This window comes from Elephantulus edwardii, unplaced genomic scaffold, assembly GCF_000299155.1.
Source record: "Elephantulus edwardii isolate Elephantulus edwardi_28Jun2011 unplaced genomic scaffold, EleEdw1.0 scaffold00206, whole genome shotgun sequence".
NCBI classification, from domain to species: Eukaryota; Metazoa; Chordata; class Mammalia; order Macroscelidea; family Macroscelididae; genus Elephantulus; species Elephantulus edwardii.
Genome location: NW_006399956.1, coordinates 5,314,483 through 5,328,734, shown reverse-complemented (window position 1 = coordinate 5,328,734; position 14,252 = coordinate 5,314,483). Strand labels below are relative to the sequence as shown.

Here is a 14,252-nt window from a genome sequence, read left to right as displayed (position 1 = left end):
AAAATGCAGCCCTGAGCGAACCGGTCAGGTCGGAAGCTGCAAATGCCGAGTCCACATTGAGACCGGAGCCTGAGGGCGGTCCGCCGCGTGGGTCCCGCAGTCCCTCCCGCTGCGGAGGCAACGCCCACGGCGCCTGGCCCTCCTCCTCCGCAGCCCCAGCCCCGCCTTCTTACGCTCGGCCGGCCCCCTCCCTCCGCGCCGGCCCGCCCCCTCCTCCTCCCCGCCAGCGCTTGCAGGCTCCCTCTCTTCCCACTTCCCACACCGCCCTCGGTCGCTCCCTCCCCTCACGCCCGCCCAGCGAGGAATCGAGCGCGGAACGCATCGATAGCTCTGCCCTCTGCGGCCGTCCAGCCCCGAACTCATCGGTGTGCTCGAAGCTCGATTTCCCTAGGCGGCGCCGCGGCGGCGGAGGCAGCAGCGGCGGCGGTGGCGGCTGCTCGGCCAGTACTCCCGGCCCCCGCCATTTCGGTCTGGAAGCGAGCTCGGCGCCTGTACTGAAGGCGGTGGTGGGAGCCAGAGGCTCAGCGGCTCCCAGGTGCGGGAGAGAGGTACGGGGGAGACCACCCCTCTGGGCCCCTGCCCCGGTCCCGATCCTCTGCGCCGGCGCCGGGAGGGGCCGGCGGCTAGTGAATGAATTAGGGGTCCCGGGAGGGGGCGCCGGCGCGGAGCCTGGGCTCGCGGGGGGTGGTCTGCAGGGGAAGGCGCGGAGACGCGACGACGCGGGGAGTGAGGAATAGGCGGTGTGGGGCTGGAGAGGGTGAGGCTAGAGGCGGCCACCGCTTCTGCTGCTTCCTGGACGGGGAACCCCTTCCTTCCTCCTCCCGGAGAGCTGCGGCTGGAGGCGGCCGCGGAGAAACTCGCGGGCCAGGCCGGCTTGCCCCTCGGGGCGGTCGGGTGCGGTGGAGGTTACTCCCCTTGAATCCTAGCCGCCCTTCTCTCTCGCCCTTCCCTGCCTCCTTCCCTTTGCTCCCGCACCTTTTTCTCCCTTCCGCAGCACTCAGACTGCCTGGGTTTCTACCTTCTCTGCTGGGTGTAGCATCCCAAGGATGAAGGTATAAACTTCTCCCTCGAGCGAAGGCTAGATGGCTAATGGGCCTTTTCAGTGTGTAGGGGAATATAGGGGTAAGAATAGTGGTCACGTTTTGGAAGAGGATAGAAAAGTGCTTAGAGACCACTGTTTGAGATTTAGTGTTTGGAAAAAATGCATCTGCAGCCGAGTTCCTGACTGCTCCCCCTCCCCCATGTATGGGCTGTGACATTGCTGTGGCCACAAAGGAGGAGGTGGAGATAGAGATGGTGGTGGAAGAACAGGTGGCCAACACCCAACACGTAAAGAATGAGCCTGGGACCTGCAGTGAGAAGGAAAAAAGTTAATCCCAGAAGGTCTGTTTTTGCTTTATCAACTTAAAACACAAGCAGAAAACCCACAGAACATAAGCGAGGCCTTTTCCTTGCTATTTGAGTGATGCAGACAGCAGTAGCTGAAATAGTATTGAAGTTTAATTTGCTTGTTCTTGACCTTTTCCACATTTACTCTATACTTACCTTAATAATCACAAATGTATTGCCCATCTTAGAATTATTATTGTACTCTGTATAACAGCACTAATACCGGTTGTTTGCATGTTTCTTTTTTAAGTTGACTTAAAAGAAGAATAGATTCTAGCAGCAGACCAACTGAACTAACTGCCTGAACTACTCTTAGACGTGTGAGATCGTGCTCGCTTAAATTTTGAAAGCCTTTAGAATGAGGAATTTAAGAACAGAAATATGTTCAGTCTTTACACAGAACAAATAGTGCCTTTTTAATTTGAAAAATCACCTAAAATTACAAAGAGAAAAAAATTCTGATCATCCTATAGAAGCTATGGTAGTATAGTTATCTGATAGCTGAAAGGTAGGTAGTTTGAACCCACTAGCCGCTCCAGGGGAGAAAGATGAGCCAGTAAGCTGCCATAAAGATTTATGGCCTCAGAAACCCTGTGGGGCAGTTCTCCTTTGTCCTACAGAATGAACTCAGTGGTGTTGGGTTTTGGGTTTTTCTTTTTCTTTAAATCATGTGGCAGCCAGCTGTCACTTAGGTGATAAAGGTCCAAAATGCTGACTGGAACATGGGGCAGATTATAGAAAACATATATTGTTGATGTTAGTATATTTTTATGTTCTAGCCATATGCAGGCATACTTGTTTTAAAGGAGAGCAATATCAAAAAAAAAAAAAAAGAGAGCAATATCAATTGAGTTTTTGACAGAAGTGAAGTTTGTTTTTTATTTCATTTTTTTGCTCAGCAAAAACTTAGAGGTCTAGTTCTAGCCTCAACCCCTGTTAGCTTCTGTATGTTTGAGTGAGGGCGCTGTCCCTGGGGTGTGGTATTCAGTAAAGCTGCTTTAGAACTTATTTCTTTCTGTTGTTACATGCCCTGCAGTGGCAACCAGCTCATACATAGCTGACCCTCCAGCAGGTTTTCAGAGGCTATAAATGACAAGGAAGGAGATGGCTCATCTTTCTCCCAGTAAGCAGTTGATGGATTTGAACCACTTTGGGTTGACAGCTCAACTCCTTACCATCACACCACAAGTGCTCCATTTCTCTCTATGGGATTTAAATAATACTTGGTTATTATTTAAAAATTTCCCCTAAAGTAGCACTGCATGAACAAGTAGACTAGAAAGCTTATGTCTCTGAATTCAGATGTGTACTGCTAAGCTCTCAATCATTGTGTGTCTGCAGGTTTCTAGGCTGGCCGACTTTCAGGTTTTAGGACCTCTTTAAACTTAAAAATTATTGAAAACCCCCGAAAGCTTTGATTTGTGTGAGATGTATCACCCATTTCTCATAATAGAAATAAAAGCCAATAATTTAAAAAAAAAAATTCCTTAAAAAATAAGTTTACCAGAATACATGTAGCATAAATAAAATTATTTATTCAAATACAGTATTTTATGAGACAGATCACTATTTTCTAAAGCCCAAACAAAAATTAGTGAGAAGGGGTAGCGTTGTTTCACACGTTTGCAAATCTTTTTAAAGTTTGGGTTAATGGAAGACATCTGTATTCTCCTGTCTGCTTCTACATTCAATCTGTTGCAGTCACACAGCTGGAAAACTAGTGAAAGAATAGGAGTGAAAAGGGCAAGTAGCATCTCAGTATTATTATGAGAATGGTTTGACCTCTGGTTAAAAAAAAGTCTTAGGAACCTCCTATATGGTGCCTTGAGCGCACTTTAAGACCTGCTGTTTTAGGTTATTCAAACTCTTTTGGTGGAGATGTAGATGAAGGGAAGTGGAACAAGAAGATGCATCTTTCCAGTGATTTTTTCTTCTCTGTCCCACTTGGACATGTTATTAGGAAAGACCAATTGCTAGTGGAAGGCATCCATCATGTTTGATAGAGATTTCACCAAAAATGATACCTTCAATGAGATGAGTTTAATACAGTAACAACAACAGTGGACTTGATACAGCAGAAATTATCAAGATGGGGCAGCATTTTTTCTGTTAAACGCAAAGACACTAAGAGTCAGAGCTGAACTGATGGCAGCTAATAGCAACAACCTCATTTGCTATGTCTTACATTTGGAACCACATTGGTGGAAAGGAGTGTAAGATCCTGTTTGTAGGGACACTGGAGGTGGCTCTAGTCAAGAAGTAAATAGCAGAGGAGGAGCAGAGGTGGGGACTTAGCAACTGTAATACATTTTTGTGATACAACCATTGTCTAGCTTGTGGTACTCATTGTAAGGGGCCTAGCAGAGGAATGGTAAAGAGTATGTTTGGCAAGCTACATCATTTTTGTTATTACTCATGTCTGGATAATTCTTGCTCTCCATTAAATGGGATTCTGCATGGATATGGTGTTTATCTATACAATATGTTGTTGTTGTTAAAATGTGCCATCTAGCCGCTTGCAACTCACAGTGACCCTATGTCCATCAGTCCTGTATCAATCTTGCTGTCTCTGACACACTTACCTCCATTGCCCTGGTCATTATGTATACATTTGTTAATTTGAAACTATTCTGTAATAGACTTTTATATATAATCTTTTTTCACATTTTACTTATTTGTAATAATGTCATGGAATATTGACAGAAAGAAGATAGTACTAAATATATATTCCAGTTTTACTCTCATACCAGGTTTCATTTTCCGTCTTGTGCTTATTAACCTTACAAGTTGTCGGTGTTTATTTTACCTGTTGGGAGACATTGTTTAGAAGCAACGAGGAAACAGTTTGAAGATTATAGAGGATTAATTAAATATTTTAAAAATGCTCCTTTATTGAAAATAACCATTCCTATAGAACTATATATCATTTTGTGCAAATATGTTTTGTTATTCACCACTTTTAATAAATAATATAGGCTTACATTTTGTCATTGATGAGCAAATGTACTAAAGAGTTAGCCCAAAGTTCTCATTTTTAAGTCTTCCCCCCAGCACATATCTCACAGATTAAAATAAATTTCATCCCCTCTGTGCTTCAGTATCTAAACTTCATTTTCCTGCTACATAATTAAGCTTCCTCCCCAACCTGATTTTTGTTTTGTCTACAAAAGAACAACTAAGATGATGCTTTTTAAAAATTTAGGTGTTTCATTTTGTTTTTCAAATAGCTGTTAGTTCTAAAACACACTTGGTGTATCTGCTTCTAACTCTTTAAGGACCAGAGTCAGCTAGACATACTGCAGTAATAAGCATGAAAATTACTGTCAACAGGTTTTGTATGGGTGTGTCTACATGGTATGGAACACTGTACTGAGTGAAGTCATGATGTGGCCCTTTGAGTGCCATGGGCTGCTACAGAACTGCAGACTGGCTATTTGGATAGAAGAGAAAAGAATTCTCTCTGTGCTCTGAAAGTATTGTCCGCAAATGTTGGTGGGAAGTTTGTAAACAAAGTACAGTTCTTTACAATTCATGTACTTAGAAGTTTTCTTCATTGAATTTTGTAAGACATTTTAAAATAAGTTTCTATATAAAAGTACATCTAAGTTATTGGTAGAAGGTGGGTTCTGTTAACCTCATGTGTGACACATGTTCTAATTTAGTCACATTTTTGTTATTTTCATTATAAGGCCTGCTGAAAATGACTGAATATAAACTTGTGGTAGTTGGAGCTGGTGGCGTAGGCAAGAGTGCCTTGACGATACAGCTAATTCAGAATCACTTTGTGGATGAATATGATCCTACGATAGAGGTAAATCTTGTTTCAATATTATGGATATTGCTTTGTGCTGACACATCCTATAGGTACCAAAAGAAGGTTTATCTGATCACCTTTTGAGTATTCTTTATAGAACAGTTACACTGAAGGTAATTTTATTAAGGTAATTGAAATATAATTGGGTTCCAAAGGCTTTAACTTTGTGCTTACATGTAACTTAACTGTTAATTGGAGGGGAGGGGCCCTACTTCTGTCAGGAAAATTATCAAAGTCTGTGATATGTCCTTTGTCAGTATTTGTGTATTTTGCTTAGAAGTACATTCATTTGAGAGTTTTGAGAGAGGGTAAAATGTAAATTTACATCTTAATATGCATTTGTCTGTAAGTTAGTATTTATTTATGAATTTCTTGTTATTTTGACTTCACATTTAGACATTAGAATTGAAATACAATCCTTTGATGAGTGATTTCTTAAAAGTTTAAATAGTAATATTTTCCCTCAATGCTGGAAGTGTGGGAAATCTATAGCTACCTGATAATATTTTGTAAAGTTCATTCTTTGTCCAGAGCTATCCTTATCTTTTCAGTCCTTTATAAATTTACTGAAGGACTATTTTCATTACAGTTTCATTAATGAATAAGCTATTGGTGATTAGATTTTTAGTCCCAAGAAAGCTTACCAAATTAAAGGCCTATAGCACAATAGCAGGTGAGAAACCTTGAAAGGTCAGTAGTATGTTCAGATTATTGCAGCCAGAGAGGGATTTATTTAATCCCAAAGACATGCAGGAGGATGTTCCATAACTTGTCCTTGTTAACTCATATTCTGTATGTGATTTTTTGGATATTTTATGCATATGCATAATTTAATTTCCATGTTAAATTTAACATCACTGGAGGTGACAATAAGTGTTTCATTTCCTCTTTGAAATAGGCTTATTGTTAGATTATTTCTAAGCCTTTAAGTTAAACAGTTTGATCACTTAACTTTAGTTATATCAATTTAAAAATCAATTCTGAAAATTCTTCCAGAATTTTCTCCTAATCCCAAACTGTGGAATCTTGACAAATTGAATACCTTTTTAAGTGACTGTGCTGTGTTGATGGAACATTTTGCCTTGAGGTGGAATCTGAAGCTATTGGTAGTTTAAGGAAGGTGTTTATGAGAACTGAACAGATAACTGCTAGTAAGCAAATGGCCTTTTTTTTTTTCTTTCATTAAATGGTTGAAGAATGTTCATTTGCAATAATTAATGTAATTACAGATTTGGCTTCTAAATTTAAGGATTTGTAAAAGGTAGCAGCTTATATTGAAGTAGACAGCTTATGTGATAGTCTCTATATATTTACTATTAACAAATCATTTTAGTGCTGTACCAAAGTTTTTCCAGGGAACTCTGATTGTCTAGTGCTAAGGAGTTGCCCTGCCCACAGTTCTAAGCCACTAGCTTCTCCACAGGAAAAAGATGGCCAGTTTCTTGTGTAATTTTCAGCCGTAAACTCACTGGAGGGTCAGCTCTGAGTTGGTTCTGATTCAGTAACACATAACAAGCAACAACAATAGTTTTATTTTCTTTTTTCTCTCCCCGCTCCTTGGAAAAATGACGAGGTCATCCATTTCATTTCAGTCTATACTCCAAAAGTTAAGTTGACATAATTTATCGTTTAAATAATATATGAAAGGAAGTTTTAATAGAATTTGATCATCTTCTAAAGTCCCCGAAAAAAATGTCTTCTTAAGTATTGTTCAAAGTGTGCATGTTTTCCTGGGATTTTTAGAAGATGATTTTAGCATAAGTACACTCTGTCCTCTCCAAAAACCTTAATTAGTCTATTAAACTCTGATAGGTCATGATTGCTATATAAAATAGATTAGGAAATCTTTTGTTACAGTTGCTAAATTACAATATAAATCTTCATGGAATAGATCTAGTAGTTGAAGCTTTTACATTGGGGAATGTAGGAAAAGATTGTAAATGCAAACCCATAACTCTGAATATGATTCCTGCCAAATCAGGTGATTTAACTCTGGGAAACATTGATTTTTTGTGAACTTTGAGACTGACGTCTTCTCACTAGTTTAACCACCTGGGACAAGGTATCTTGCATTTGTTTCTTATCTCCCAAGTTATAGTTGAGTGCCTGAGGGAAAGGACAGTCCGAGTTAATGTAGTTTAGTTACAAGAAAGGCAAAAACATTTAATGCTTTATTTTATTACATAGTAGAGTAAGTGAAAATCTGGGCTTGATATTTTTGTGAACAGGTTTTTAGAAGGATAGAAGACTTCACTATTATTGAATAATGTAGGTTGGAGGGAGAGAGAGAGGACATGGACTTTGCACATTTGGAATCCTCATCAGTTTTCCTGTATTAAAACAAAGGAAAAGAAATGGTTTGGTGTTTTGTTTTTGTTTTTTAAAAGTTATTATTTTTTACCATATGTATAGATATTTTAGTGTTTACTGAATCTTAAACACTATGAGATAAAGAGAATGGACATTGTTTCATTTGGTAGATAAAATGTCCTTTAAGAGATTGTAACACTCTTGAAAAATCCCCCCAACCCCAAACTTATTAAATTGATTCCAAATAGCAAACTCACCTGTTAGGGTAGAACTGCCCCTGAGGGTTTCTAAGGCTGTAAATCTGTAAGAAAACATATTGCCACATTCTGCTCTTATGGAGCAGCTGGTGGGGGTGAACTGTGGCCTATTTTCAGTACTTGAATGCTTAACAACTGTGCTACTAGGATTCCTTAGAAATCACCTACTAAATCAGTAAGTGATAGAATTCTGTATCTAAGTCTTCTGGAAACAAGTGGAATTTCCACTGAAGGCTTGTATAATTTTAAAAAGTGAAAAATTATCTTTTAAGGGAAGAAAATATTTCTATCTGGAGACTAATTCAGACATCAGTATTCCAAAGTTTTAACTAGACTGTATCTGGTGGCATTTTAATGGCATAAAACAAAGCCTAAAATTATGATACAGAATTAGAAAGTCATGGCACATAATTGTACAGTGTGTTAATGTTGGAAGCTAAGCATATGATAATCTCCTTTGTTTCTATGATGAAAATTTTGTAGTTGTCTTTGATGAAGTTCATTAAAGAGTTCCAAAGAGAGTTTGTGGGAAAGGATTATTAAAAACTCAAATACTTGTTTTTAGAGTTTAGATAACACTAGTTATTAGCAAAATATGTTCTCTGAAATATTTTTCCCAAGGTAATATTTGGTGGAAGAAGAACAAACTTATCCTGAAAAATACTGGAAATTGTAGACATAGAATGATTAACTGACCAATTAGAAAATGTGTATTGAGACACTACTGTATAAAATAGGTTACTAAACGTAAATATGTTGTTGTGTGCTAGGGAAAAAAAACAAAACCAAAAACATTTTTTCTCAGGCTCTAATTCATTTATATCTGTATACATCTGTTACTGTGACATTTATAATTTAGTCCACGTATTAAGACCTTCTTTGATAAAGCAGTTTTTATACAGTAAGGAAGACTGTATTAATAATTGTACTGATTTAGTCTTTAGTCCTCTGAGCTGTATTTATTCATCAACATTTATCACTATCTTAATTTTTAAAATTTTTCTGTCTTAACTTACAGAATTCATTTTACATGTAGATAAGGTATTTAGATGGTAGAGTTTGTAATGCTAAACCATGTCATATGTAATATAAGCTCTTACTTTTCTGGTTATGTACATCCATATGTCAGTAATTCTCAGTAAGAGTCACTTGGGTGGATGCTTATTTTTCCCATCAGAAGACATTTGACAGTGTTAGGAAACATTGTTTGTTGGAAAAGAACACAACTTGGAAAAGAAGGCTATGAATGGCAGAGTGGGTAGAGTGCAAAAATGATTTTCAACATCTATAAAATGCAGGTTAATCCCTTCCCCCCAAACAATTATCTGACTCACAGGTCAGGAGTGCTGAGGTTAAAATACTAATATTTTTTATATATAGCATAAAACATCCCTAAAATTGTCATTTTAAGCCTCTGATTTAAAAAAAAATGTTAAACTTTACTAACATAACATATATTTAAACTGTAACTGCCCTTTGCAACCAAAAAAATCTGTTAGCTTGCTCCAATGTACTGTTAAAGTATGTACTTTTTAAAAATACAGTAGACAGGGCAATTTTGGTAATACATCTCTGCTCAGAGTTTCCCCCCTTTCAAGTGAGTGCCCAGTCCTTCCCCCCTGTTAAGTGAGTGCCCTCTACTGGTCAGTTTGTTTGTTTTTATATTAGTTAGCAGTGAAATTCTTATTTGGATTTTTTTATACTTAAAGTGTTACTGTTGTATACCATCTAGGTATACTCAATATATTAATATATATACATTTTTCTTAAAATACTCCTGTTTCATTTTATTAAATCTAAAATAGTCAATTTTGCCCTCTGATAATACTGATGTAAAGATTATTGTGCCTATGTAAATTTCCACTTATTGTTATGTGCCATTATCTGTGACTCATAGTGATCCTATTGACAGTACATCTGAACCTGGCTCTATCCTGTGCCAGCCTCACCATCTAAAATATACTTAAGCCATTGTTAAAGTCACCATGCCTATCCATCTTGTTGAGAGTCTCCCTCTCCTTTGTTGACCCTTTCCAAGCATGATGTCCCCTAACATCGTGCCCAAAGTAGATTAGATGACGCTTCACCATCCTTGCTTCTAAGGAGCACCATGTAGACTGTGGAGGTGCTATGGAGTCAAATTCAACTCATAAACTCTGTGAACAACAGATAATAAATGCTCTCCTATCCTGTGCCATCCTCAAAGTCTCGGACCTGCTCAAGTCATTGCTGTAGTCACTGTGTCAGTCCATCTAGTTGAGGGTCTTCTCATACCATCCACCTTTCCAAGCATGATGTTCCTCTCCAAGAAATAGACTCTCCTCACCACATGTCCAGAGTATGTGAGGCAAAGCTTTATCATCTTTGCCTCCAAAGAGCACTCTAGTGGCACCTTGTCCAGGACAGCTTCACTTTTCTTTAAGACATATCTGTTTAGTCTTTTGGAAGTCCAAAGATTGTCAGTACTTTTTTCTAACACCGTAATGCAAAGACATCAGTTCTTCTTCTGTCACCCTTATTGTCTAGCTCTCAGATGCATAGTAAATAGTTGAAAAGACTATGGCCAGAGTTGAGTGCACCTTAGTTCTCAAACTGACATCACTGTTCTTCAATAGTTTGGATGAGTCTCTTAACTATAGACTTTGACAGTACAATACATCTCCTGATTTTTCACTGCTGGTACCAAGGGTATGGATTGTCGATGCAAGATAAAGTCGTTGAGAATTTAAACTTTTCCTCCATTTATCACGATGTTACCCATCAGGTCAGTGGTCATGATTTTTGTTTTCTTGTGTTGTGGTTCAATCTTTATGAAAGGTTGCAGTGTTTAAATTTCGGCAGCAATTGCTTCATGTTCTTCTCACTTTAAGCAAACAAAATGGTGTCATCTGCATAATCAAAGTTATTAATGAGTCTTCCTCCAATCCTGATGCCACATTTATCTTCATAGAGTTCAGCTTTTCAAATAATTTGCTCAGCATACAGACTGATGGAGAAGGCATACAACCTAGTTTTAAACCATGCTCTGTTTGTGCAGTAGCTTCTTGGTCTCAGAATAGGTTTCGCATAAACACAATTAAGCATTCTAGGACTCCTGTTCATCTTGCTGTTAGCCCTACTATGTTACGATCCACTAGTTTGTTATGACATCCAGAATAGATGTCAGAATAGACCTTGAAAATTGCACTAGAGTCTCAAGCCAAATCAAGGGGAAGAGATGCTGGAGAAAAAGAGCTCAGCAGAACATTTTGAGAGGCAGCTAGGGAAGACAAAGGAAACTACTATAATGGAATCTTTAGAGACCTAGAATTGGAGAATAAAAAAAGAACAACTCACTCAGCACTTCTCAAGCTGAAGGAGCTGAAAAACAAATTCAGGCCTGGAGTTGTAATACTGAGAGATGCTATGGACAAAATCTTGGATGATCCAAGAAACATCAAAAGAAGACGGAGGGAGACAGAATCACTGTGCCATAAAGAATTGACTGACGCTGAAATATTTCAGAATGTACCATATGATCAAGAGCCAATGGTAATTAAGGACAAAGTTCAAACTGATGACATTGACAAAATATAAAGCTCCAGGAATTTTTGGGACTAGTTGATGTATTTCCAATGACAGATGTAGCCATGAATATGCTTACTAGGCTGTGCCATGAAATTTGGATGACTACTGCCTGGCATACTGACTGGAAGATAGTCATATTTGTTTTATTGCCAATTAAGGTGTGCCCTTGTGAGCTTCTGTTGTTGTGTGCCATGGAGTTGACTGTGACTCATAAAGACCCTGTGAACAATGGCTCTGAACCTTGCCTTATCCTGAGCCAGCCAGAACATCTTTGAAACACCTGACCCCATTACTGCAGTCACTGTGTCAATTCCTGTAGACTAGTTGGACCTAATTATAGGTGAATATATTTCAACTATTTGGTTACTTAAGAAGTTTTTTGGGTTTTATTGTTGTTAATATTGGATAAGTTGACTCTGCAGGAGTAAAAGTAGCCTGGTGGCTATCTGAATTTTTTTGGATCTGCGTGGGAGATAAATTGTAGAACTCCAAGCTTCTTGATGTTACTTACGTGGTGGTAAAAAATGGATGGTGCAGGTTTGGGCAAGGTTTGACACTGTTGTTCACAGGCTATGAGTTGTAGTTAGCTCAGTAGCGCCTAATTGCAGCAGCATCCAAAAAGTGGCAAATTGTGAAAATTCACATAGATTGTGCCGTCTACACAACAAACTGTGGAGTATTTGATTTTTAGAAAAAAATAGTTCACAATGTGGGCACTGTATTTAGTCAGCGTAAGCATTAATATATACTTGGACTTGAAAGTTAAAAGTTGTTGACACAATTTTAGTTAACATAAATTTTAGTTTAACAATTTTAATAGACAATTTTAGTTATTACAGAGCTTTCAGAAACTACAAATAAAAGTTGGCAAAGAAATAATTTTTATTTTTTTATAGTTTGTCTTTCAAGATTCTGTTAACAGCCCCCAAAATTTCTCAGTTCCATAAATTTTATTTAATGAGCTCTATTTGGTATTTTTAACCGATTAATATGGCTTGAAGATCAATATCAAGATAAAAAGATTCTCACCACTGGACTGGTTGGAAGCATCATGATGGTGAAGAGATTGAGATTGTAAAGAGCTTTAGTTTGCTTGGCTCCAAAATCAACACTCTTGGCACCAGCATCCAGGAAATTAAAAGACAAATTGCACTGAGAAAGTCTGCTTTCAGAGACCTCGCCAAAGTACTGAAGAGCAACGATGTCACTCTGGAGACTAAGGTGTGCCTGATACAGGACATGGTATTTGCAGTCAGTTGCTATGCATCAAGAGAGCTGGACAGTGACTAGGGAGGATAGAAGGAAAGTTGATGTCTTTGAGCTTTGGTGTTGGAGAAGAGTATTGAATATACCATGGACTGCTAGGAGAACAAACAGGTTTGTCCTAGAGAGGGTGAGACCACACTGCTCCTTGGAGGCAAGAATTCTGAAGCTTCGTCTATTATACTATGGACATATTACAAGGAGTCCTTGGAGAGGGATGTTGTGTTTGGAAGGGTGGAGGGACAGCACGAGAGAAGACGACACTGGATGAGATGCCTTGATTCAGTCACTGGGGTAATGAGAACTATTGGAAGTTCAAGTTGGGTATAGGAGAGGCTATGGTAACAGGGGTATTATTGCTGATGTCAGATTCTCCTTGACTGAAAGCAGAGAATACCAGAAGAATGTCTTATCTGTTTTTTTCTTGATTTACAAAGGCATTTGATTGTATGGATCATGACAGACTATGGCTAACGTTAACAAGAATGAGAATTACAAGAAAGAGACAGATTGGCACAGAATAGAGCAGGATTTAGGGCTGTTGTACAGAGGGTCACTATGAGTCGCAGGTGACTCAACAGCACTTAACAACAATAATCCATCAACATGGATTGCATCTCAACTTCAAGTTAACAAAAATCCTCTCCATTGGGTCAATAGGCAACATATTTATTGATCTTGTTGGTATGTGCCATTAAGTAGGAATCTACTGAAAGCTGACCCTCCATTTGGTTTTCAGATGCTGTCAATTACATGGGGAGAGATTGCCCATCTTGGTCCCATGGAAACCTAGTCGGTTCAAATTGCCTGCCTTTGAATTGGCAGTGCAACACCCTACCTGCTAAGCCATCAGGGCTCCCTTTATTACTCTTAGAAGACCATTATTTCTAGGGAGTAATTTTAAGAATATATTGTTCTTATTTGATATCACGTTGACTCAGACTCAAGATATCACGTTGACTCAGACTCAAGACTACTCATTGTGTAACAAAGTAGAATTTCTCCACAGGGTTTTCAAACCTTTGATCATTCAGAAGCAGGTTACTAGCTGTATAGGTTAGATCTCAGACGAGAGATGGCTGGAGAGCCTTATGAGTCCAAGTTGTGAGCAGGTAGGCAGGGTCTCAAGCTTCCAGAATCAGAGGCTGCTGAGTCCAGCAGTCATTGTTGAGGGGGCAAGGTCACAGATAAATTGCTTTGGAGACTGAGAGTCCAAAGTTACTAAGAAGGGCAGATCACTGTTTTAAACTCTGGAAGCCATATAGCCAGATGTAGATGAAACAAGATTCTCTGTTTTTTTGCCAGAAAAGTCCAAACATATAGTCAATGCAGACACATCCTTGAGGATACTTCTGATCATCTCTTTATAGAATTTCTTCTAATCTCACCGCATTAACTTCCCCTCCTGCACCGTCCTTCCACCCTCCCAAGCATGACGTCCCTCTGCAAGGACCCGTCCCTCCTGGCAGCATGCCCAAAGTATGTCAGACGAAGCCCCAGAAACCTTGCCTCCAAGGAGTTGCTTGGTTTAATCCTCTCTAGGATGAATCTGTTCGTTTTCTTGGCAGTCCATGGTACATTCAATACTCTCCTCCAGCACCACAGCTCAAAGGTATCAGTTCTCCTTCTGTCCTCCCTAGTCATTGTCCAAC

General features: G+C 39.2%; 1 protein-coding gene across 1 annotated transcript in view; it reads left to right on the top strand.

The window, feature by feature from the left end:
• The first annotated feature begins 420 nt into the window (after positions 1-420).
• The window catches only part of KRAS (Kirsten rat sarcoma viral oncogene homolog), a 41,358-nt gene continuing 27,526 nt past the window's right edge, over positions 421-14,252 (top strand). The window contains exons 1-2 of the mRNA XM_006897218.1: positions 421-548; positions 5,079-5,200. Of these exons, the coding sequence (XP_006897280.1) occupies positions 5,090-5,200 (111 nt within the window). The 5' untranslated portion in view covers positions 421-548; positions 5,079-5,089. The remainder of the gene's footprint in view (positions 549-5,078; positions 5,201-14,252) is intronic.